At 43.7% G+C, this 24,226-nt stretch overlaps 1 protein-coding gene across 2 annotated transcripts in view; it reads right to left on the bottom strand.

The window, feature by feature from the left end:
* The window catches only part of cpne2 (copine II), a 401,061-nt gene that overhangs the window by 308,811 nt on the left and 68,024 nt on the right, over positions 1-24,226 (bottom strand). For both annotated transcript variants that reach the window (XM_085991234.1, XM_085991235.1), the window contains 2 exons: positions 17,391-17,474; positions 2,289-2,378 (listed from right to left, as the gene is read on the bottom strand). In XM_085991234.1, the coding sequence (XP_085847360.1) occupies positions 2,289-2,378; positions 17,391-17,474 (174 nt within the window). The remainder of the gene's footprint in view (positions 1-2,288; positions 2,379-17,390; positions 17,475-24,226) is intronic.

Raw genomic sequence — 24,226 nt, 5'->3', positions numbered from 1 at the left:
CATAGCACTGCAGATTTTTCCTTTCAAGTATTTATCCAATTCCCTTTTGAAAGTTAATATTGAATCTGCTTTCACCACCCTTTCAGGCAGTGCATTCCAGATTATAACAACTCACTGCGTAAAAAACAAAATTCTCCTCCTCTCCCTTCTAGTTCTTTTGTCAATTTTCTTAAATTTTGTGTCCTCTGGTTACAGACACTCCCAACACTGGAAACAGTTTCTCCTTATTTACTCCATCAATACCTTTCATATGGCCATTATTGTGTCATTATTTCCCAGGGGGCATGAGAGGGCACAACTGATTGAGGTTTGTGCTCATTCTCCTCTGTAACCAGCTCTTAGGGAGTGTAGCCCTGCCCAAACATGCCACCTGTCAGTAAAACCTGCTGGGGAAGAGGGGGCCGTCTTTCAGAGGAGATGTTAAACCGAGGTCCCATCTGCCCTCTTAAGTGGACGTAAGAGATCCCACGGTACTACTCAAAGAAGAACAGGGGAGTTCCCCCTGGTGTCCTGGCTAATAGTTATCCCTCAACCAACATCACAAAAAACAGATTATCTGGTCATGATCTCATGGCTGTTTGTGGGACCTTGCTGTGCGCAAATTGGCTGCCGCGTTTCCTACATTACAAGTGACTACACTTCAGAAGTACTTTATTGGTGGTAAAACGCTTTCAGGCATCCGGAGATCGTGAAAGGCGCTATATAAATGAAGATCTTTCTTTCTTTCTCTAAACTACATCAAAATCTTTCCTTAGTGCGGCCTGGTGGACCAGGGCTAACAAGGAGAGTCTGGGCCTCTACTGCCCCCTGGTTTCCCTCCATTCCCACCATGTTGAGATTGTCGAGCAAGGAGTGTTGCTTCGCCAGTCAGGAACACGCTGCTCTGAATGCTTCAGCACCCTGGCCACTGGTTCAATTTGTGAATAGTTTCTTTTTAGAATCAAAGTTTAAAATGAGTATGATTGCTTGGGCCATGCTTAGCTGATCTGTCGAGACAAAATGGACTCGGAGACATACATGGTTGATGTCAAGGACAGCTACTCTCACCTCTCCTCTGGTATTCAGTTCTCACATCCATGTCTGGATCACGGCTGTGATGAGGTCTAGAGCGGAGTGGTTCTGGCAGAACATGAACTGAACATCATAGGAACAGGAGTTGGCCATTCAGCCCCTCGAGCCTGTTCCACCATTCAATGAGATCATGGCTGGTCTGTATCTTAACTCCATCTTCCCGCCTTGGTGCCATATCCCTTAATACCCTTGCCTAACAAAAATCTATCAATCTCAGTTTTGACATTTTCAACTGACCTAGCTTCAACAGCCTTTTGGGGGCAAGAGTTCCAGATTTCCACTAGCCTTTGTGTGAAAAAGTGCTTCCTGACATCACCCCTGAATGGCCCATCGGTGAGCAGGTTATTGGCGAGCTGGTGTTGCTTGACGGCGTTATTGATGACTCCTAACATCACATTACTGACGATTAGGGGGAGGCTAATGGGGCAGTAATTGGGTTAGATTCGTCCTGCTCTTTGTGGATAGGACATATAGGGCAATTTTCCACATCATCAGGTAGATGCTAGTGTCATAGCTGGTATGCACTGATACCAGTACATAAACTGGTTTAAGCTGATCTAGTTGGAATTTTCAGCAGGGTTGTCAATTTTCAGTCAGCTTCAGAAATGTAAATGCCACCAAGAACCAGCATCTCTATACACACACACACACACCACATTGATACTAGTCCACATTGATACTAGTAACCTATACAACACGCTGACAGACTGGATAGGTCAGATTATTAAAAATGTGACGCTTCTTGAAAGGAAATACAAAACTGACACCAATCCTCCTGGTGAAAACTCTATTGTGCATGCCCATCTGTCTGTCTATCTGTGGTGACCACTGCCAACTACTTCACTTAGACCACATCTGCCTGTTCAGGTAGAAATATCTGCAGTTAACCTGAGATAAGCTGCTGCCTGCTCTGGTCATACTTCTGCCCAAGTGAACCACAGATACATTCATGAATGGTAGCCAGGAAAGGATTGCACGTCGGTGGAAGAGACTCAAGGAATGATCTACAGAAATGAGCGCACTCTGAACAGAACGTACCAATGGTGAGGCATCTAAAAGTAGCATTGATCGGTGTGTTATAGATCTAATTAAAACAGTGCTGTATATATCCTCTCCTAGAGTGTCTTTATCTTGGGTGCCACTGCAGTGCCCACTAGCAAGTGCCTTCAATTTTAACTTGCTATTTGGGAAGATCAATAATTAAGGACCCAAATTACCTTTATGGTTTTTTCCACATCTCCATTACACAGGGACACTAGTGGTATGCTGAAAGGTTTCCAGACAGGGTCAAGCGTATTCTTTATAACCTGCAAAACAAATGAGAAAATGGTCAGTAACACCATAGACAACATCCCTCCAGAATCACTTTGACCTGTTTCCTGTTTAGTCAGTGCAGCAATTCCCAATGTCTGACGAGATAACATCAGTGAGCAAAATAAAATCCCATTAAAAAGTATCTTCTGAGCTCCCTCAGTGGCTCACTGAATTTAACCTGGGCATAGCTGAGCCATTTGGAACAGAAATGCCCGAAGCTTGAGCCCTAGTCTGTGCTGAGCTAGTTAACCTTAGCATGGGTGGTGGTCTGGACAACACTGGGTTAAAAGGGAAAAATCAACCCTGGCTCGAGTGTCTGACTACTGTCCAGCAACCCCTCCTGGAATTGCATTAATGCAAGCAAACATTGGGTGAGATAATTGGGCTTGGCAGCAATGCCCCTGCAGTCCAATAGCCAGCCAATGCCAACCTTCGAGGCTTATGCCAAAATAATTCGCCATGAATAACGGCCATTTGGGTGATATTGTGCAGGGCGTCCGACACCTGTAAAACCAGCAGATAGTTAGCGCCTTCAGGAGAGGAGGGGTGGGGAGAAAATTGGTGAGGGGATTTAAATTTTGTATTATTATTAGCAACAAAATTGCACAAGAGGAAAAGGGGATTGAAGTGGTGCAGCAGAATGAACACTGTTCCTCTGGCTCTAAGGTTCAGGTTTGACGCCAGTCCAGAACATGACATCAAGTCTAAATCAGTTTAGGACCAGTTTCAGCTCAGTTCCCAGCACACAAAGTACTACTGTCTACTGATTTGGCAATCCCACAGTCCCACTGAGAAAGGCAAAACAGACGAAAGGTGTTGGAAGTGGAAGGGTCACATTGATGCAGAGAGGAGACAGTGTGAAGTCAACGGAACTGAATATTGGGTGGAGAGTATAACAGGCGGGTGATGTGATTCCACCTGTGTTGCGCTGCCGCCCAACACAAATTTCTATCCCATAATGACCTGGGAGTACTTAGGTGCTGGGAGAAAATGTTCCATTCCTCATCTTGATAAACTATTGAGAAACAAATGTGCTTTCCAGCTAAAATTCATCTAACGTAAATGAAAGTGGAATAGAGTCAGAAGTAAAATCTCTGAAGACGATTCAAAGTGAAATTCTCTTAAAAAGGCCCCTCCTTACTGTCAAGCTTTCCTTGGCTTGAAGTATGGGTCAGTCTGGGCCAAGTTCTTTTGCACAGCTGTTGTTCTCTTGTCCAGCAAGACTAATTAGCCCAATTTCCCTTCCCAATGTGGAATATTCCATCTAAATGCTTTGGCTGAGCACTGGTGCAACACCCCCCAGTGAGGACATGCAGGAGTCCAAGTTTTCAAAGAGTCCAACATTCAGGTCCAAGCTAGCAGTTATACCATTCTCCCTCTGGCTTTGTTTATCAGGGACAAAAGCTTCAAAATAGAGCATCTGGTTTCAATAATTTCATATTTCAGGTTCTAATATCACAATGATGTTCTTTTCACCTCTGGGACCTTGGTTCGAATCTAGCCCCGATACGTGGGATAAAAGTCTCCTCTGTTTACTGGTTGTGAAGATCCTGCACAAAATTGCTTGGATCATCTCAATTTCTTGTGGGAAAGCATCTACCATAATTCAGAACAAACAAGCAATCTCACTCAGAGGTCCTAATGATGGCTGGTACGGGAAATTAAAACATCCACAACTGGTGCAGTTGTTCTCCTGAGGTTGGGGGTAGTAGAGGAAGCTTTACTCTGCATCTAACCCGTGCTATCCGAAGCCTGAAGGTGTTTGACACTAACGCAGACTGCCAAAACTAGAAACAACTTTACATTCATCATCATCACCTTCCAAAGCACAGATAATCAGTCCCTCCAAACATTAGTGACAGTAATGTTAATTTTAGCAACATCCATAAAACCTAGTTGATCAGTTTTATCCTTCAATGCAAGACATATGCCGAGGGGGGAGAGGGGAGGGGGAGACATGTTGTGTGATGAGAGAGAAAACATCTCATGCTTATTGATCTTTCCCCTCATAAATATGATTTTATATATTTACTTCAAATAATAGGGCGAAGCAATAAGTGTAAAAATAAATTTGCTGTAAAACTAGAAGTGTCTCACTTGACCTTTACAGCAGAGCTGGGAGACAATGAAGTGATTCATATGCAATAAAATCTATCCACGCAAGCTGTGATTTTAAAAGGCATTTTATATCGTATGTGTCTGACGTGACACAAATTCTAACCAGGTACTCTTGTAATTGTCACAGTTAAAATATACAACCATTCATTATTGCCTCCTCAACATGGGTTATTTGGCAGCAGTGCACGATGCTTGTTTTTGCCAGTTAATAGGATTTTGTGTATGTGTTTGCTGTGGATGAGCCACAAAATGACTAGTATAGTGCCTCGTTCAGTAAAAGCTGGAGAATTCATTTGAAGAAGCATATGGCTCAGTGAGCAAAATCAGGAAGGTCCCAGCTTAATCTTTGGCCTGTGCAGGATTAGTTGATCTCAGTCAAGCTTTCGTGGTCTGGGCACTGTGATTAGCCTCAGTGTCCTATGCTAGGGAGGGGGTTTTAAAAGGAAAAAAAATCAGCAAGAGGCGGAATTTCCTGTGTATTTGTGCCCAGAGGCATACCTAATCGGGACGTAAAGCAAATACCCAGTGTAAAAGATCGAGGAAACTCGGGCGCAAGTTCAATACGCTACGCTCGAATTTCCTCGCTCTTTTCCGCCCATCTATTGATCCCTGTGCCCGAACGCATCTCGGCTCATTATAATGGTTCCACCACCAGGCTAGACAGCCATACACACAAATTCTCTGCAATTGCACTGGTTCAAAACATTTGTAAAATTACACCCAAAATTTTAGGCGCAGCAGGAAGCAAGGTAAGTTTCCTGGTGCTTTATTGTGATTTTTAAGCAATTATTTGTTTAATTTATCTTCACTGATACCTGCACTGTTTCTTTGAATGCATTTTAATGGCATCAGTATAAGTCACATTAAAAACGGAAAAGCTTCCACGATTGCTTTTTCTTAAACATGCTGTGCCCAATGCGAATGAATGATAGATGGCTTGAAACTTTAATTTTCATACTTAGAGAATATATGGTGTGCTTTCCACACTTTTCAGGCCCCAATTGTTTATGCTGATTTTTACATTTTGACATGAGATTGGCAGGAAATTTAGGCATAAATTAACATTGGCAAAATGGCCGCACGAATGGGGGTAACTCATGGTGTAATTTCCCAATTACATCCCCACAGGAAATTCCTTGTTCCTGATCATTATCGAGTGAGCCCTTCTGGAGAGTGTGTGTACATCAGATGAGTTCAGGATCAACTGTGATGAACCCCCAAAACGGTGCTGAGATTCACTGTCTGGATGCACACAGGGGTAAAAGGTTGCTGGTGCCAATGGATCTGTATCATAGAAACATAGAAGATAGGAGCAGGAGTAGGCCAGTCGGCCCCTCAAGCCTGCTCCGCCATTTAATGAGGTCATGGCTGATCATCCAAATTCAGTACCTTGTCCCTGCTTTCTCCCCATATCCCTTTAGCCTTAAGAAATATATCCAACTCCTTCTTGAATATATTTAATGAATTGGCCTCAACTGCCTTCTGTGGTAGAGAATTCCACAGGTTCACCACTCTCTGGGTGAAGAAATTCCTCATCTCTGTCCTAAATGGCTTACCCCTTATCTTTAGACTGTATCCCTACAAGAGTCACCACCTTCAAGAGAGGGAGGGTGAAGATCTTACGGGAGGAGGAGGAGTTTTACACATTTAAAGCTTCTATCTGGGTGAAAAAAGCTACAACGTTTATGTTGCAAATTAAGACACCCCATGCACAATCGCTAGTAAAACATTACATCAATACTGATTTTAAACTGAATTCTCAAAAGTATGCATGTGTGGTGGAGCCACCAAAGGACTCAGAGCGGTTGTACATAATTCCTTTAACAGCAATGTAGTTACTGTCTGTGCCTGTACCTTTAATTACACTGTTTGACTGTACAATGTCTAGTTACCTTTACAGCGCGGTTTCAACGTGATGACGTCATGCCGTTAGTCACGTGATGCCCCAATGGCGGGAAGAACGTGATGGCGTCATGACGTCAGTCTTCTGACCAGGAGATCAGTCCTCGTGGCGCCCTCAAGGAGAGCAGACCTGCAGTTGATGTATTCCAGCAGTTTCCAGTTAAAACCTGTTTTGTTCCATTAAAGTTCATTGTTTTAATTGCCTGAGTCGAACTCAGTCTTTTCGATAGGAACCTCCGTTCCTACACATGTACATATATATTTTATGAAGCCATTGTACATTCTGCTTCCACAGTGCTTGCAGGAGGAGTACGTAGATACATCCAGATTCCTTGCAATAACCGGGCTTGGGCTGGGAGCAAGGCAAGTCAAGGGATTGAGGCAACTTGGCTGTTTTTTGTCTCTGGGGATTAGTTAGACTGCGTGACAGGGGAGGTCCTTGCCTTTTAGTGATCGTGTCGGTCAGAGTGACTGCCTTTCATGGTCAGTGGGTGGGGAGGTGAAGCAGTTTATGTTGAGCGAGCTTCCAAGAGCAGGCCCGAAATGGCTCGATATTTCTTCAGTTCCAGGTGAGGCCAAACAGCCCTCGTTCTGACTGGAATATGTCCGACATGTGCTTGAACCATAGTGGGCAGCTACACCTTTGTATAGCTGGCAGTGAGAGCTGTGCTAGCCTGAACACTGCAGGAGAGTGTTCGCTCTCCAGTGGATAGGCACAGCAAACAGTGGACTGCTTCTTTGGGACTGTAAGACCAGTCATGGTCCTTGTGGTCTCCTAGCTGAATGTAGGAGCATGCCAAGAATGTGTGTAGGAGGGTGTCCTTCTGGCCTCAGCCCCTCCAGCAGTCATATGATATGGAGGGCTGAAGTTTATGGAGTTGGGAATGGGATATGGTATCTGTGATGTATGATGTTGATGCCTTTCGTTCATCTTATTGCAGGTGGTGGTGCTAAGAGATGGGAAGACAGGTCGTCATTTTTATTGATATTTTCATAGCTCTCCTCCTCCCACCCACAATATTCCTGTGGATCGGCCAAGCAGAAGCTTCCTCCTGCAGGATGGGACCTGGTCCAGCTAGATCTTCTGTCCAGAGACAAAGTTGCACTGCTACGCAGAGCCCTAATTGACCTCACCCGATGCGCCACAAATAAGGTTCTATGACAGTCAAAACCTGGGACTTTTTGCCTGGCATTCCTGTCTTCTTATTTCAGAAGATATGGGAAATCACTCGCCCCACTGCTCCTCCCCACTACTGAAAGCTTCAAACAGATTTAGGCATAGCGGATTAGGTTCTACTCTTCAAATGGAATCTCTGCCTCACAGATATCTTCACTCCCATTAGCCAAATTGTTTTTTCAGCCCCTAATTGGTTCTTGGAATTTTAATTTAGTTACTTTAGTGGGTTAGTAAGAAACTCGAGAGATTTCTGTACCAAATATTTACCTCCATCAGTAGGTCCATAACTTGTACTCAGTATATCGGAAGGAGTGCACCCAATGGCACATATGGCTTTCCACTGACACTTCATGGCATAAACCCCAATGTACAAACCCGGCTACATTTGGTGAACCATTTATGGTTCCTGTGCTAGCAAGTTTGCCAATCATTTCAAAGGTTACAGTGCTTTGGGGATCGTATTGCAGTTTCATGAATCAATCAGCTACCGTTAATTGAAACAAAAGACAAAAGGAGGAAAAGAAAATCCCTTTCCAGTGGAGCACGATGGCGGCATTTTGCACCAGGCTTTAAGAAAGAAGCTTATTCTTTTGAAATAAGGCAACGGTCTGTATGTTTCCCTGATTCTGCTCGAATATCCAATGTTACAAATTTACAGCCATTTCTGCAGATGGCCCACACTCTCCACGATGAGTGTTATTTTTAATGAGTAACAGGGCTGTTTTTAATGAGTAGCCTTTACTTGCTGCTCTTTTAGTCAGCAGGATGTCACTGAATAAATATTAATTTGATCATTTAAAATGATTTCCCAGTGTGATTTCACATTGGCAAACCTGAAACTCTGGAGGAAATGACTGTGCATAACACAACACAAATGCTGAAGCCATTTCCTTTCCAGCATGAAAATGGAAAGGAACTTATAAAAAAAATAAACATTGCTCTCTCTCTTCCACATACCATTGGATGTTTGACATATCGGGGTCAGGTTATATAAGGTTTCAATACAGATGGTAGGAGTGCAGTGAAAGGAGCAGGGGATGTAGGAAAGATAAGGAAGAAAAACAGGAAGGCAATAAGGCAGAGATCAGAAGGAAGGGGATTAAACAAGAGTAAGATTGCCAAACAGAGGCAGGTTTGAGTGATTTGTATATAAATACATTCTGAATAAAATTGGTCAGCTGCAGGTAAAAATTGCAATTCAATACAATATAAAAGCATTAACAGAGGTGTGGCTTAGACAAAGTCAGCTTTGGGTCGTAAACATTATTAGTTATAAAATATTCAGGATGGATTCAGCAGGAAACAAAATATTGGTATTATTCTAAGATCCATTATAACACTGGAGTGCAAGGATGATACAGGGAATGGTGCAAATGCTGAATCTGTTTGGTTAGATTGAAGGAATAAGAAAGGGACTGTACCTCTAATAGGAGTTTATTACAGTCGGACGATAAGTGTAAATGAGATATGTAGCCAAATAGACAGAAATAATGGGGTCAAACTAATAGTTGACTTCAATTATGCAAAGAGAGACTGGGGTAAAAGTAGTGTAAGTGGCAAAGAAGTGGAGGGGTTTGTAAATGTGTCCAGGACTGCTTTCTAGATCAGTACATTTTGAATACAAAAACGAAAATCAGAAAAAGCTGGAAATACTCAGCAGGTAGGGCAGCATCCGGGGGAATGCATTACAGGCAAATACCATGGTTTGAGGATGTCATTGGCGTTGCAATGTAATTTTTTACTTCAAATCGCGGAAGGCCCACACATTGATAATCCCCAAGAGAAACCTGGCAGGACTACAGTGTTTTGCTTGTGGATTAGGAGCATGAGTGGTATGAAGCAACATTGTATTAACATATTAAGCAATGATGGAGATAATTAAATGTTGCCGTAAGAGACTTTTAACAGCTATTTGTGCAAGAGATTTTCCAGCTAAACTGAAATCAAATGAACCCTGGTACAGATAATAAAATTGATCTTTTATAAACAACCTACTGAAATCCTAATCAAAGCATTCATTCCCTTGGCAAACTATTGATATGTAACAGCAACAAAGATCAGTCCAACATTCAAGTGCTGAATTAAGGCAATTCCTTCTTTAACTTGGTTATTGAGATATCCTGACTAATAAAATATATTTAATTAATTAATGTTGCGATGTTCAAGTCATACACTTACTTAACAACAGTCTATCTATCTCAGTCTTGAAAGCTCCAATTGTCCCTTTTGGGAGTTCCAGATTTCTACTATCTTTTGCGTAAAAAAAAGTACTTTCTGATTTCCCTCCTCAATGGCCTAGCTCTAATTTTAAGATTATGTCCCCACGTTTTTGATTCCCTACCAGAGGAAATAGTTCCTTTGTATCTACCCGATTAAATCCCTTCAACATTTTAAAATACCTCGGTCAGATCACCCCTCATGCTTCTATACTAATGGGTGCATAAGGTGCGAGAAGAAAAGGAAAGATTGCCTCTGCATTCATAGAACTGAGTGGGTGAATGAGGACAAAGTGAGCAAGATCGAAAGAGACACTGATAAGGAGACAAAAATAAGACACATAGAAAGAGATATTAAGAGAAATTGGAAAGGAGGAAGAGAAAATAATGCTAGAGGTAGAAACGGAGATAGTGAGAGAAAGAGAAAAAGATAAAGAGAACACATTGTAAAGCTGAATGCACTTTAGTGAACCATTAATTGTTGACAGAAATGAAACCTCTAAAAGATCATTTCAGTTTTCAAGGAGCGATGTAATTGGGTAAGTTGCTGCTAATAAAAAAATGGCATTTAAACTATTTGCACAGGATAACTTAATGGCCCAGAAATTTGGGTCTCCATGGGTGAGTACGCACGGGGTACTCACCCGTAGGCCGAATGGAAGTGCCGGTTTTCTGCATGCATTGCGCATGCGCGGGAAACCGGCACTTCCGTTCCCCTGAACGAAGGGGTTCAGAGGTCGAATGCGCGTGCAGGGGAGGCTGCGCGTGCGCTTTGAACTTAGGTTTTTTTCACAGGTTTTCCCGGGAGGGTAAGCCTGCAGGATTTACACATTTAAAAAGCAGGCGTAAGGCCTGCTTTTTTGCAAGGTAAGTGGTCAATTAATTAAAATTAAAACATTTTTTCCACAGGTTTATTTTTAAATACTTTAAAGCAAAGTAAGTTTATTTTTAGCCCCGTTAGAATATAAAATTATTTTTTCAAAAATTTAAATTGTTTAAAATAGTTATTTAATGTAATTTATAGTTTATTTAAAAAGTGTGATTTAAAAAAAAAATTATTTGAAGGTTTACTGCTATTTTGGGGCCCGCAGTATGAATGGGCTTTTCCCTCCTCCGATTGGCTGCCCATGGCCCACGTGATCCCAGGGGACGCATCGCACTAACTACGCCCCTGGGATACGCAAGCACAGCGCGCCGGCAGCTGGGCCAGGCCCCGGAGCGGAATTCCACGGGGCCCTACAGCTCAACGGCCGGCGCGCAAGGTAAGTGCAGGTCGGGGGCTTACACCCGCGGGAAGCCCCCGACCCGAATTTCTGGGCCATTGTAACACAAAGGTGACCATGTTACAGTCTTCACTGATATTATGAACAGGTTTAGTCTTCATTATAAAGGGTTTAGAGATTGTAGAGATCCTCCACCTATAGCCATCTCTTTCTTTCTTGTCTCCAGTCACATGCTGAGGTTCCCAATTCACTGTGGCCATACATTTGTGATCTATTCTGCATAAATCCTCAGGAAGCTCCTCGTCACTATTGAATTCCATGTCATCACCACGGAGACAGCTGAGAGTTTTAAAGACAATGTGGTCCCCACTATGCCAGAGACCGGTCCCCAACGTTTCCGGTTCCCGTGCAAATTCCCACCCACGACGTCCTTCCTACCGGTTTTGTGCGGGAGACAGATATAAACTATTGGAATGAGGCCCGCAAGTTAAAATGGCCCAGACTTCACACCACAGCGTCTTTGGGAAATCTCACCCGCCCCAAACGTGCCCCTGGTTAGAATCGGGGCTCATATGTCTGAGTGGGTACAAAAAAATTGGAGCTGACACAAAGAAAGAAAAAAGAAAAAAGAAATAGAAAGAAAGATTGATAAAGCTGTTAAAAAAGATCCTAGGTTTTATAAACAGGGGCATAGAATGCAAAAAAAGGACGCTAAACCTACAAATAATTGGTTAGACCACAGTTGGTATAGTAGAGGGGGGGCCAGAAGAGATTTATTAAGGTGATACCAGGGATGGGAATCTGGAGAAACCGGAGCTCTTTTCACTAGAACAGAGAAAGCTAAGAGGAGAGCTGACAGAGATGTTCAAGGTTTTGAGGGTTTTCACGAGGTAAAGAGAGAAAAACTGTTTCCACTGATCAGTGAGTCAGTAACTAGAGGGCATGAATTTCAAATAGAATCATAGAAAGTTACAGCACGGAAGGAGGCCATTTCGGCCTATCGTGTCCGCGTCAGCCAACAAAGAGCTATCCAGCCTACTCCCACTTCCCAGCTCTTGGTCCGTAGCCCTGCAGGTTAGAGCATCCCAAGTGCACATCCAAGTACTTTTTAAATGTGGTTAGGGTTCCTGCCTCTACCATCCTTTCAGGCAGTGAGTTCCAGACCCCCACAACCCTCTGGGTGAAGACATTTCCCCTCAAATCCCCTCTAAACCTGCCACCAATTACTTTAAATCTGTGCCCCCTGGTTTTTGACCCTTCTGCTAAGAGAAATAGGTCAGTTCTATCCACTTTATCTATGCCCCTCATAATTTTATACACCTCAATCAGGTCTCCCCTCAGCCTCCTCTGTTCAAGGAAAACAGACCCAGCCTGTCCAGTCTTTCCTCATAGCTAAGATTCTCTACTCCCGGCAACATCCTTGTAAATCTCCTCTTTACCCTCTCTAGTGCAATCACATCTTTCCTGTAATGTGGTGACCAGAACTGCACGCAATAATCAAACTGAGGCCTAACTAGTTATACAGTTGAAGCATAACCCCCCTGCTCTTGTATTCTATGCCATGGCTAATAAAGGCAAGCATTCCGTATGCCTTCTTAACCACCTTATCTACTTGGCCTGCTACCTTCAGGGATCTGTGGACATGCACTCCAAGGTCCCTTTGTTCCTCTACACTACTCAGTGTCCTACCATTTAATGTGTATTCCCTTTCCTTGTTAGCCCTCCCCAAATGCATTACCTCACACTTCTCCGGATTGAATTCCATTTACCACTGTTCTGCCCACCTGACCAATTTATTGATATCTTCCTGCAGTCTACAGCTTCCTTCTTCAATATCAACCACACAGTATCATCTGCAAACTTCTTAATCATACCCCCTATATTCAAGTCAAGATCGTTGATATACATCACAAAAAGCAAGAGACCTAGTACTGAGCCCTGCGGAACCCCACTGGAAACAGCCTTCCAGTCACAAAAACACCCATCAACCATTACCCTCTGCTTAGCCAGTTTTGAATCCAACTTGACACTTTGCCCTGGATCCCATGGGCTTTTAACTTAGTGACCAGTCTGCCATGTGGAACGTTATCAAAAGCCTTGCTAAAGTCCATATCCACTACATCAAATGCACTACCCTCATCTACCCTCCTTATTATCTCCTCAAAAAATTCAATCAAGTTTGTCAGACATGACCTTCTCTTAACAAATCCATGCTGACTCTCCTTGACTAATCTGTGCCTTTCTAAATGAAGATTTATCCTGTCCTTCAGAATGCTTTCCAATAATTTTCCCACCACCAAGGTTAGGCTGACTGGCCTGTAATTACTCGGTCTATCCTTTTCTCCCTTTTTAAACAAGGGTACCACATTAGCAGTCCTCCAGCACCACACCTGAAGCCAGGGAGGATTGAAAAATGATGGTCAGGGCCTCTGCTATTTCCTCTTTTGCTTCACTTAACAGCCTGGGATACATTTCATCTGGGCCTGGGGATTTATCCACTTTTAAAGCTGCTAAACCCCTTAATACTTCCTCTCTCACTAGTCACCAAAAGAATGAAGGGAAAGGTTGGGAGAAATTTACTCAGCAGGTTGTTAGGACATGGAATGCCCTATCAAAAATAGTGGGGGGAAGTAAAACATAGAAACATAGAAGATAGGAGCAGGAGTAGGCCATTCGGCCCCTCGAGCTTGCTCCGCCATTCAATGAGATCATGGCTGATCATCCAAATTCAGTACCCGGTCCCTGCTTTCTCCCCATACCCCTTGATCCCTTTAGCCTTAAGAAATATATCCAACTCCTTCTTGAATATATTTAATGTATTGGCCTCTACTGCCTTCTGTGGTAGAGAATTCCACAGGTTCACCACTCTCTGGGTGAAGAAATTCCTCCTCATTTCTGTCCTAAATGGCCTACCCCTTATCCTTAGACTGTGACCCCTGGTCCTGGACTACCCGACCATCGGGAACATCCTTCCTGCATCTAGTCTGTCCAGTCCTGTCAGAATTTTCTAAGTTTCAATGAGATCCCCTCTCATTCTTTTAAACTCCAGCGAGTACAAGCCCAATCGACCCAATCTCTCCTCATACGTCATTCCTGCCATCCCAGGTGTCAGCCTGGAAGGTGGATAAATACTTGAAAAAGAAGAAATGAAAGACCTTGCATTTATATAGTAGCTTTCACGACCTCAGGCCATCCCATTGTATTTGACAACCAATGAAATACTTTTGAAGTCTAGTCACCATAATGTAGGTAAATGCAGCAATCAATCAGCACACAAGGTTATACAAACACCAAATGAGATGAATGACCAGTGAATCTGTTTTTGAGAGTGTGGGGGTAATTTTGAACTTGAGCGGTAATGTAAAATGGACAATACTGGATGAGCTGCCTGTTATATATCACTCTCAATTTTCATTTCCATTGACTTCAATGGCATTGCGAAAGATATACAACGGACGGCTGATCCGATAACGCCCGTTTTACACTATCGGCCAAAGTCAAAATGACCCCCGTGTGTTGATAGATGAATGTTAGCCAAGACATTAGGAGAACTAGAATCATAGAATGATACAGTACAGAAGGAGGCCATTCGGCCCATCATGCCTGTGCCGGCTCTTTAGTAGAGCGATCCAATTAATCCCACTCTCCTGAACGTTCCTCATAGTCCTGTAAATTTTTTCACTTCAAGTATTTATCCAATTCCATTTTGAAAGTTACTATTGAATCCGCTTCCACCACCCTGTCAGATGGTGCACTCCAGATCACAACAAGTCGCTCTGTAAATAAATGCTTCCTCATGTCGCCTCTTTTGCCAGTCACCTTAAATCTGTGTCCTCTGGTTACCGACCCTTCTGCCACTGGAAACAGTTTCTCCTTATTTACTCTATCTAAACCCTTCATGATTTTGAACACCTCTATCAATTCTCCTCTTAGCCTTCTCTGCTCTAAGAAGAACAACTCCAGTTTCTCTAGTCTCGCCACATAACTGAAGTCCCTCATCCCTGGTACCATTCTAATAAATCTCTTCTGCACCCTCTCTAAGGCCTTGACATCCTTCCTAAAGTGTGGTACCCAGAATTGAACACAAGACTCCAGCTGAGGCCTAACCAGTGTTTTATAAACAACAGCAGAAAATGCTGGAAACACTCAGCAGGTCAGGCAGCATCGTGGAAAGAGAGAAACAGAGTTAACGTTTCAGGTTGATGACCCTTCGTCAGAACTGGGATTGTTGCTTCAGATTTCCAGCATCCGCAGTATTTTGTTATCAGTGTTTTATAAAGTTTAGGATAACTTCCTTGCTTTTTTTTTTTTAAAACAGCCTTCTCAATTTGTCCCGTCACCTTCAAAGTTTTGTGTGCAAACACCTCCAGGTCTCTCTGTTCCTGCACCCCCTTTAAAATTGTACCATTTAATTAATATTGCTTCTACTCATTCTTCCTACCAAAATGTATCGCTTCACATCTCCGATAAATTTCATCTGCCATGTGTCTGCCTGTTTCACCAATTTGTCTATGTCCTTCTGAAGTCTGTTAAGACCCTCCTCATTGTTTACTACATTTCCAAGTTTCGTGTCATCTGCAAACTTTGAAATTATGTCCTGTATTCCCAAGTCCAGATCATTAATATATCTCAAAAAGAGCCGTGGTCCTAATACCGACCCCTGGGAAACATTCTGTATACTTGTTTCTGAACCGTGCCAGGAGATATTTTACAATCATCCAGACTGGACCTCTGTTTAATGTCTCATCTGAAAGATAGCAACTCCGACAGAGCAGCACTCCCTCAGTACTGATGCGTCAGCCTAGGTTACGTGCTCATGTTCTGAGTGGGGCTTGAACTCACAACCTCCTAACTGCAACCTGGAAGAGCTACCGTTGAGTGCTGCAAACTGACAAAAAGTGTACGAGGAACGGCTCTAAACTTTTGATGTTTCAGGGATCTGAGCAGATACGATGAGCTGAAACGGCTTCCCCTCCATGCTGTAAAATTCTATAATTTTATTCTATGAAATATTGCACAGACTCCTGGGCTATTGCATGCCATGGTGGTTGCATTAGACATACTTGGTGCGCCTAACAGGGTATCCAGCTACACAGAACAGGAAGGTTCCAGGTTCAAGCTCAAGTCCGTGCTTGATTGTGAAGCCATCCACGGTTGAATAACAGACAGCCAACCTTTTGTCTCAACATGAAGAGTGGGTTACTTGGTAAGGTGCGAGAAAGCCACCAATATCTGTCGAACCAAACCAGCGAGGATTCAGAGCCTGCAGGAGGGAAGGGGAAAACTAACATGCCACCATAAATCGGAGCAGAATATATTTGTACTAGGACAGGACATAGCTCTCTACAGGACTTCTGAAAACTGAAAAGGAAATGCCATCAGAATGGCTAATTACACAGCAATAACTTTACCCAAACATTTAAAGCAAAGGTACAAATCTTTTGAGAATAAATGAAAATCCATGCAACACAGACTGCAGGAATGACTGACGTCCTAGAGATGCAGAAAAGTAGCCAAAAATGTTTCACTTAATTCCTGCATGAGTTGCAGGGTGTCTCTACAGAAATCTGCTCGACAATTTCACTGATTGTCAAATCAACCATCCAGTGATTGCGGGACAGTCAGGCTGATTGAGGAGCAACTCCATACATTAAACACATGAAAGGATAACTATATGGTTCCCTGTGAAAATAGGATCTTATGTTCATGATGGAGGCTAGCTGGAAAACTCAAGTGATGAACGATACCATGGATTAGACTCAAGCCACACCACCAGACTGCAAATAGAATCAGATTGGAGCGGAATGCATTGATCATTCCGTTTATCACGCTCAGTGTGTTTTTTTAGTCTTTTAGATTTCTATACACACGAGGCAAGTGGCTGTGGCATCAACAATGGTCAGTAAAACACAGATGCAATTATAGACATAGGGTGACAGATGGTGGATGCCGGGGAACTAATGATGCGGAGCACAAAATCAACGGATGCAAGTTTTTCTCTTTTTCATTTTTGACGTCTATTCAAGTTTTCAACCGTCAGAATCCTTTCACCCACGAGGTAAATAATGAATTGAAACAACAGCAGTACATACAGCTGCCGGCGGCAAACTGGCCAAGACTCCCGGGCTTCAGGCTTCAATAGAGCATCTCTGTTGGTTCCTTGCTTCCCCTCCTCCATCTCTCCCCCTCGGCCGCCCAACTTGTAAAAATTTGGTACCATTAAACGGAACCATCGCCTGTGTAGATACTGAGGGAGGATTAAACTCAGTCCAAACACACTGAATCCATCTTCCCTGTGAACATTTCACCCTGCACCATCACCAAAAGAAAGGAGACAATTCCACTCAGTGAGACAGCAAAGAAAAATACCTCTGTTCGATGTACCAGCATCCATTTCCCATCGTCCTCTTGTTTATAGAATTCTAAATAGGGGTCAGATTTCCCAAAGAGATCCTACAAAAAAAAAAGATTTAAAATGAAAAAAAATAAAGTCCTATTCAAATGCCAACTGTTTTATTACTAATGTTAACATTTTACACCTTAAAACAAATTATTTTGTTCGTTATTCTTGCGAACAAAAACAAAAAGGTAACATTTCAGTTAGATGATGATTTTTGGATAGCTTGAAACCCAAGAAAGAAACCACTCTGTAAAGCTGAGTTAATGCAGATGAAAAGCCCTGGCAATGCAAGAATGATTCCGATACTGGATGTACCCACTACCATTAGATCAGCAGATGAACGCTCGGTATGTTCCCGACTCCTTGTGTTATGTGCATGAGCAGCTTGGAAAATGATTTGTTCACCGGAGATAATCAACACGTTCCATATTTAATGTGAATAAGAGTGGAGGAACTTGTTGCCGCTGCACTGTATTAACCAGTGATATCCAACCTGCTGGTGAGTGGGGCTTATGAGGGCAAACTCAGTGAGGCCGCACTCCTGGTGCGGTGCCTTACAAGAGGAGCGAGTGAGTCGGAGAGGCAGAGCTAGGTGGCGTTATGGCCCTGTCTCCAACTTGCCATTCCCGCCATGGGGCCTCACTGGAAATGAACGCAGCTTGCTGTAGATGCCCTAATAGGGCATGCTTCCTGAGCCATGCCAGTGAGGTATACTGGCAACAGAGAGTTTGGTCTCCTGAAGAACATTCCCCTAACCGCACCAACCCCCCCCACGCTCACCTTCCTCTCACCCCACCAAGCAAGCTCCAGTTTAAAGGGACAAGATGTCCCGCCTATTGAAACACACACAGGTACTGTAGGACAAGGGGGAAATGTACCCTATGCCCATGGAATGGACCTACTAAGGGACACCAAGATGCCAACTAGCCTTTAGCTTAGGGGCAAGATAAACCACTGGACCATTCCCAAGGTGATTATTTTTGAGGGGAACAATTTGCTGCTTAAATAATCCACAAAGTGCCTCTTTTCGCCTGAGAATACTGTTGGTCTGATTTTCAGTCGCCTTTAACATACCTTGAACAAAGAAAGCAGGGAGTGTTCTCACCAGTTGGTGAACCACACTGATTACTGTAATCGTAAACCCTGTAATTATACAGTCCAACCTGTACACACTAAAAAAGGACCTCGCACAAAGGCACAATTGAAGGAAGAGAGAGCCAATAAGTTAAAAATGTTATCCAGTTACCCTAGTGCAATATACAAAATTAATTAAGAATCAAGAGCAAACTGGGTTTATGACACACAAATAGTCAGGAGGTTACAGTAATGGGCGTGCATGCTGATGATGTAATTGATATTATTGTCAGGTGTCATATTCTCCCAAGGGGATTGGCCCAGAAATTCGGGTCGGGGGCTTCCCACGGGTGCAAGCCCCCGACCTACACTTACCTAGCGCGCCAGCAGTTGAGCTCTGGGCCTGCGTAGAATTCCTCTCCGGTGCCTGGCCCAGCTGCCGGCGCGCTGTGCTGGCGTGTCCCAGGGGCGTAGTTAGTGCGATGCGTCCCCTGGGATCACGTGAGCCATGGGCAGCCAATCGGAGGAGGGAAAAGCCCATTCATAAGATTGACAGAAAGACCTGTCAAAACGTATGAATGCTGAGGGCCCAAAACAGTAGTTCTTCAAATAAATTTTTTTAAAAATCACACTTTTTAAATAAACTATATATTACATTAAATAACTATTTTAAACAATAATTTAAATTTTTGAAAAAAATAATTTTATAAAAAAACAGGGCTAAAAATAAACTTACCTTGCTTTAAAGTATTTAAAAATAACAAACCTGTGGCAATTTTTTTTAAATTTAAATTAATTGACCACTTACCTTTTAAAATGCAGTCCTTACGCCTGGTTTTTACATTTCTAAAATCTAAAGACTTACCCTCACGGAAAAACCTGTAAAAAAAACGTAATTTCAAAGCGCACGTGCAGACTCCCGCGCGCACGCGTTCGACCTCGGAACCTCTTCATTCAGAGGATCGGAAGTGCCGGTTTCCCGCGCATGTGTAGTGCATGCAAGGAACCGGCACTTCCATCGGGTCCACGCGCGAGTACCCCGTGCGTACTCAGGCGTTGGGACCCGAATTTCTGGGCCAATGAGTCGTTTCCAGTCAGTATAGTGCCTCTTCTGATATTTCTTTCAAAACAAATTCAGCTCCTTATTCATGCTCATCCACAAAACCTGATTAAGTCAGCAATATCATGGATTATTAATTGACTTTTGTATAATTTGGAGGCTTGTTGGTGCCATGGGTTCGTACACTGTCCTTCTCCCGCCAAGACCTGGATTTAAATCCAGCCCAAACAAATTAATTGAAAGTCCCTGCTGCTTGCCAGCTGTCCAGGCCCGATACAATATTCACTACAGCAATCTCAGTCCCGCTCCTGGTCATCATTGGCCCACAAAATGAAAGCCCTCAGGAGGATTGGTGTCAGAACTGGGCAATGTCTCCATGTACAGTGTGATGTGTGTGGCGGGGTGGGGGTGCAGACTGAATCATAGAATGGTTACAGCACAGGAGGCCGCCATTCGGCCTGTTGAGCCTGTGCCAGCTCTCTGCAAGAGCACTTCAGCTAGTCCCACTCCCCCACCCTTTCCCCGTAGACCTGCAAATTTTTCTCCTTCAGGTACTTATCCAATTCCCTTTTGAAAGCCATGATTGAATCTGCCTCCACCACCCTTTCAGGCAGTGCATTCCAGATCCTAACCACTCGCTGCGTAAAAATGTTTTTCCTCATGTCGCCTTTGGTTCTTCTGCCAATCACCTTAAATCTGTGTCCTCTGGTTCTCGACCCTTCCGCCAATGGGAACAGTTTCTCTCTATCTACTCTGTCTAGACCCGTCATGATTTTGAACACCTCTATCCAATCTCCTCTCAACCTTCTCTGCTCGAAGGAGAACAACCCCAACTTCTCAAGTCTATCCATGTAACCGAAGTCCCTCATCCCTGGAGCCATTCTTGTAAATCTTTTTTGCACCCTCTCCAAGGCCTTCACATCCTTCCCAAAGTGCGGTGCCCAGAAATGGACACAATACTCCAGTTGAAGCCGAACCAGTGTTTTATAAAGGTTTATCATAACTTCCTTGCTTTTGTGCTCTGTGCCTCTATTTATGAAGCCCAGGATCCCGTGTGCTTTTTGAACCGCTTTCTCAACCTGCCCTGCCACTTTCGACGATTTGTACACATATACCCCAGGTCTCTCTGTTCATGCACCCCCTTTAGAATTGTACCCTTTAGTTTATATTGCCTCTCCTCATTCTTCCTACCAAAATGTATCACTTCACACTTTTCTGCGTTAAATTTCATCTGCCATGTGTCCGCCCATTCCACCAGCTTGTCTATGTCCTTTTGAAGTCTATCACTAGCCTCCTCACTGTTCACTATACTTCCAAGTTGTGTGTCATTTTGAAATTGTGCCCTGCACACCCAAGTCCAAGTCATTAATCTGCATCAAGAAAAGTAGTGGTCCCAGTACCGACCCCTAAGGAACACCATTGTATACCTTCCTCCAGTCTGAAAAACAACCAACCATTTACCTCTACTCTCTGTTTCCTGTCACTTATCCAATTTCGTATCCGGTCCCTTTTATTCCATGGGCTTCATCTTTGCTGGCAAGCCTATTTATGTGGCACTTTGTCAAATGCCTTTTGGAAGTTCATGTACACCACATCAACCACATTGCCCTCATCAACGCTCTCTGTTACCTCATCAAAAAACTCAATCAAGTCACCATTAAAGGTATATCATTAGTGCCAAGTACAGGAGGTTCATTCTACATTTGTTCAGTGCTATAGCCGACCTGGGAGTATTTGATGATGGCATGGATGCCAAAAGTGGAAAAGTATTTCATTCCCCAGCACTGACATCCTTCACAAAAGCACATAGAATGGTTGTATAATTCATTAATCCCTGTGAGAAGAAGGACTCTTTAAAAGCTGCAGCATTTTGATGAAGGTTAGCAGCACTGTAATTCATTCTGCAAATGAAGATTTGCTGAGAAATTACACAATAGTTGTAAAGTCTGTAGGTATTATGGCGAATTAATACACAGACTACAAGAGTAACTTTAACAGGGCTTTACTATTCGAAGGTCAGGGCGAATCTGCCCAATAAATCCTGACACAGCACTTATATACCGGTGTGGTCACCGTCGGTATTACAGTATACAGCAGCCAAGATAAAGTAGTGCCACACCTAAAATAGTTCTCTTAAAGGTGGACGGTTACATACAATAGTTCTCTTCAAGGTAGAACAGTTACATACACTACAACCCTCCCTTTTTAGCTTACAACATACTTATTCCCCATTAACATATCATAACATATATACAACTTATGCAAAACAGTTCACAGATTCAGTCTCTCTGGAGGCTTCCTGACTCTGTCCGGATAACGCCTCGGTGGTGTAGTAGTTTTCGGCGGGGTAGTAGGTTCTTCTGGCAAGGTCGATTCGGCTTGAAGGACAGTGTCAGGTTCATCTGATTCCAGTATTACCAGATCGGAGGTAGGTGCTCTGGGTATCTCTGCTTCAACATTAGCCGTGTAAGGTTGTGGAGTAGGTTGGTCCTTTGTGGATGACCCTATGATCTGGTCAACATGGCGCCTTATTATGCTGTCACCAATGTCCACGGTATACACCAGCGGCCCTAGCCTTTTCCCAATAGTTCCAGGCTGCCATTTCTCGGTACGGTAGTCCTGGGCCAAAACTTGTTGACCTATCTGAAAGGATCTAGTTGGCCTTTCATTCATGCCCTGAAATTGCCGGTTCTCTACGTCCCTTCTGACGTTTGGCTTAATCAAATCCAGCCGGCATCTTAGTCTTCTATTGAAAAACATCATGGCGGGAGTTTGGTTTGTGACCGCATGTGTTGCATTCCTGTACGCCAACAAGAAGTTATCTACCTTATGTTGTAGGTTGATGTCTTCATTACCCATGGCCTTTATGGCCTTCTTGAAGGTCTGGACAAACCTTTCAGCTAATCCATTGGTGGCGGGATGGTATGGGGCTGACGTGTAGTGCTTAACCCCATTCCTTTTTAAGAACTTCCTGAATTCTTCGGACACAAATTACGGTCCATTATCAGAACAGATCTGTTCCGGCAGCCCATTCCTGGCAAATATGGTCCTTAATACTGTGATGGTTTTTTCCGTGGTGGTGGAGGACATCTTTATTACCTCCGGCCACTTGGAGTGTGCATCCACCGCGATTAGAAACATTGAGTCCATAAATGGACCAGCAAAGTCGACGTGTACCCTTTGCCAAGGAGATGAGGGCCACTCCCATGGATGCAGAGGAGCTTGTGGTGGCGCGTTTTGGACCTTCTGGCATCCTAGACAGCTCTTGGTTATTTCTTCGATGTCTCCATCAATACCTGGCCACCACACAAACGCTCTTGCTAGGTTCTTCATTTTCACTCCACCCAGATGCCCCTCGTGAAGCTCCTTTAGCACCTTATGCTGAAGTTTGGGTGGAATCACCACTCTAGATCCACACATCAAGGTTCCGCGGCACACTGACAGCTGTTCTTTTCTTTGCGAAAATGCGGGCAGCGTTGGTTCGCCATGTGCTGGCCATCCCTCCACTGTTAAATCGTAGACTCGTGAGAGAGTTGGGTCATTTCTTGTTTCATTTTCGATCATCGAATTTGTTACTGGTAGACATTCCACTATGGATGAGTGGAATATCTCTACCGGGTCCACTGTAGCCGCCTCTTCTACTACTGGCAACGGTAGGCGCGATAACCCATCAGCATTTCCATGCTGTTTGGACCTTTTGTATTCGATGTCATATTGGTGTGCCCCAAGTAACACGGACCACCTCTGTAGCCTTTGCGCTGTCATAGTGGAAACGGCCTTGTTAGGGTTGAATATGGACACCAACGGCTGGTGGTCTGTCAGTAATGTGAACTTCTTGCCCTGCAGGTAATGATTGAATTTCTTTACTCCCCACACAAGGCTGAGGGCCTCCCTATCTATCTGAGCATAATTTCGCTCAGCGGAGGTCAATGATCGGGACGCAAATGCGACTGGCCTTTCCGAGCCATTTGGTAACTTGTGTGAAAGTACTGCTCCAATTCCATAAGGGGAAGCATCACAAGCTAGACGAAGAGGTAACGTTGGGTTGAAATGAGCCAACACTTCCTCAGAGGTAATCAACGCCTTGCTTCTGCGAAAGGCCTTCTTACAGTCCTCGCTCCACTTCCATGGTACTTCTTTCCACAACAGAGCATTCAGCGGATGCAGCACCATGGATAGATTTGGCAGAAACTTGTGGTAATAATTAATCAACCCCAGAAACGATCTCAACTGTGATACATTTTCCGGAGCGGGGGCCTTCACGACAGCTTCTATCTTGTCAGGTGACTTGTGCAGCCCCTCTTGGTCAATGACATGACCGCAGTACGAGATCCGTTTCTGGAAGAACTCACATTTCTGGCGATTAACTCGAAGGCCATATTCCTTCAACCTGGTGAGCACCAGTTTCAAATTTGTGAGGTGTTCCTCCTCGTCTTCTCCCGTAATCAGGATATCGTCCAAGTAACACTGCATGCTTGGAATACCCTTTAAGACCTGCTCAATGGCCCTCTGCCAAATTGCTGGAGCCGAAGCTACTCCAAAAACCAGTCTATTATAACGATACAAGCCTCTGTGCGTGTTGATTGTGAGATACTGGCGCGACTCTTCCTCGACTTCCATTTGTAAGTATGCTTGTGCCAGGTCTATCTTGGTGAAGTGTTTCCCGCCAGA

Source organism: Somniosus microcephalus, chromosome 6 (genome assembly GCF_052327205.1).
Source record: "Somniosus microcephalus isolate GS21.2 chromosome 6, FLI_Smic_1.0, whole genome shotgun sequence".
NCBI lineage: Eukaryota > Metazoa > Chordata > Chondrichthyes > Squaliformes > Somniosidae > Somniosus > Somniosus microcephalus.
This window is presented reverse-complemented; position numbering and strand designations above follow the sequence as displayed.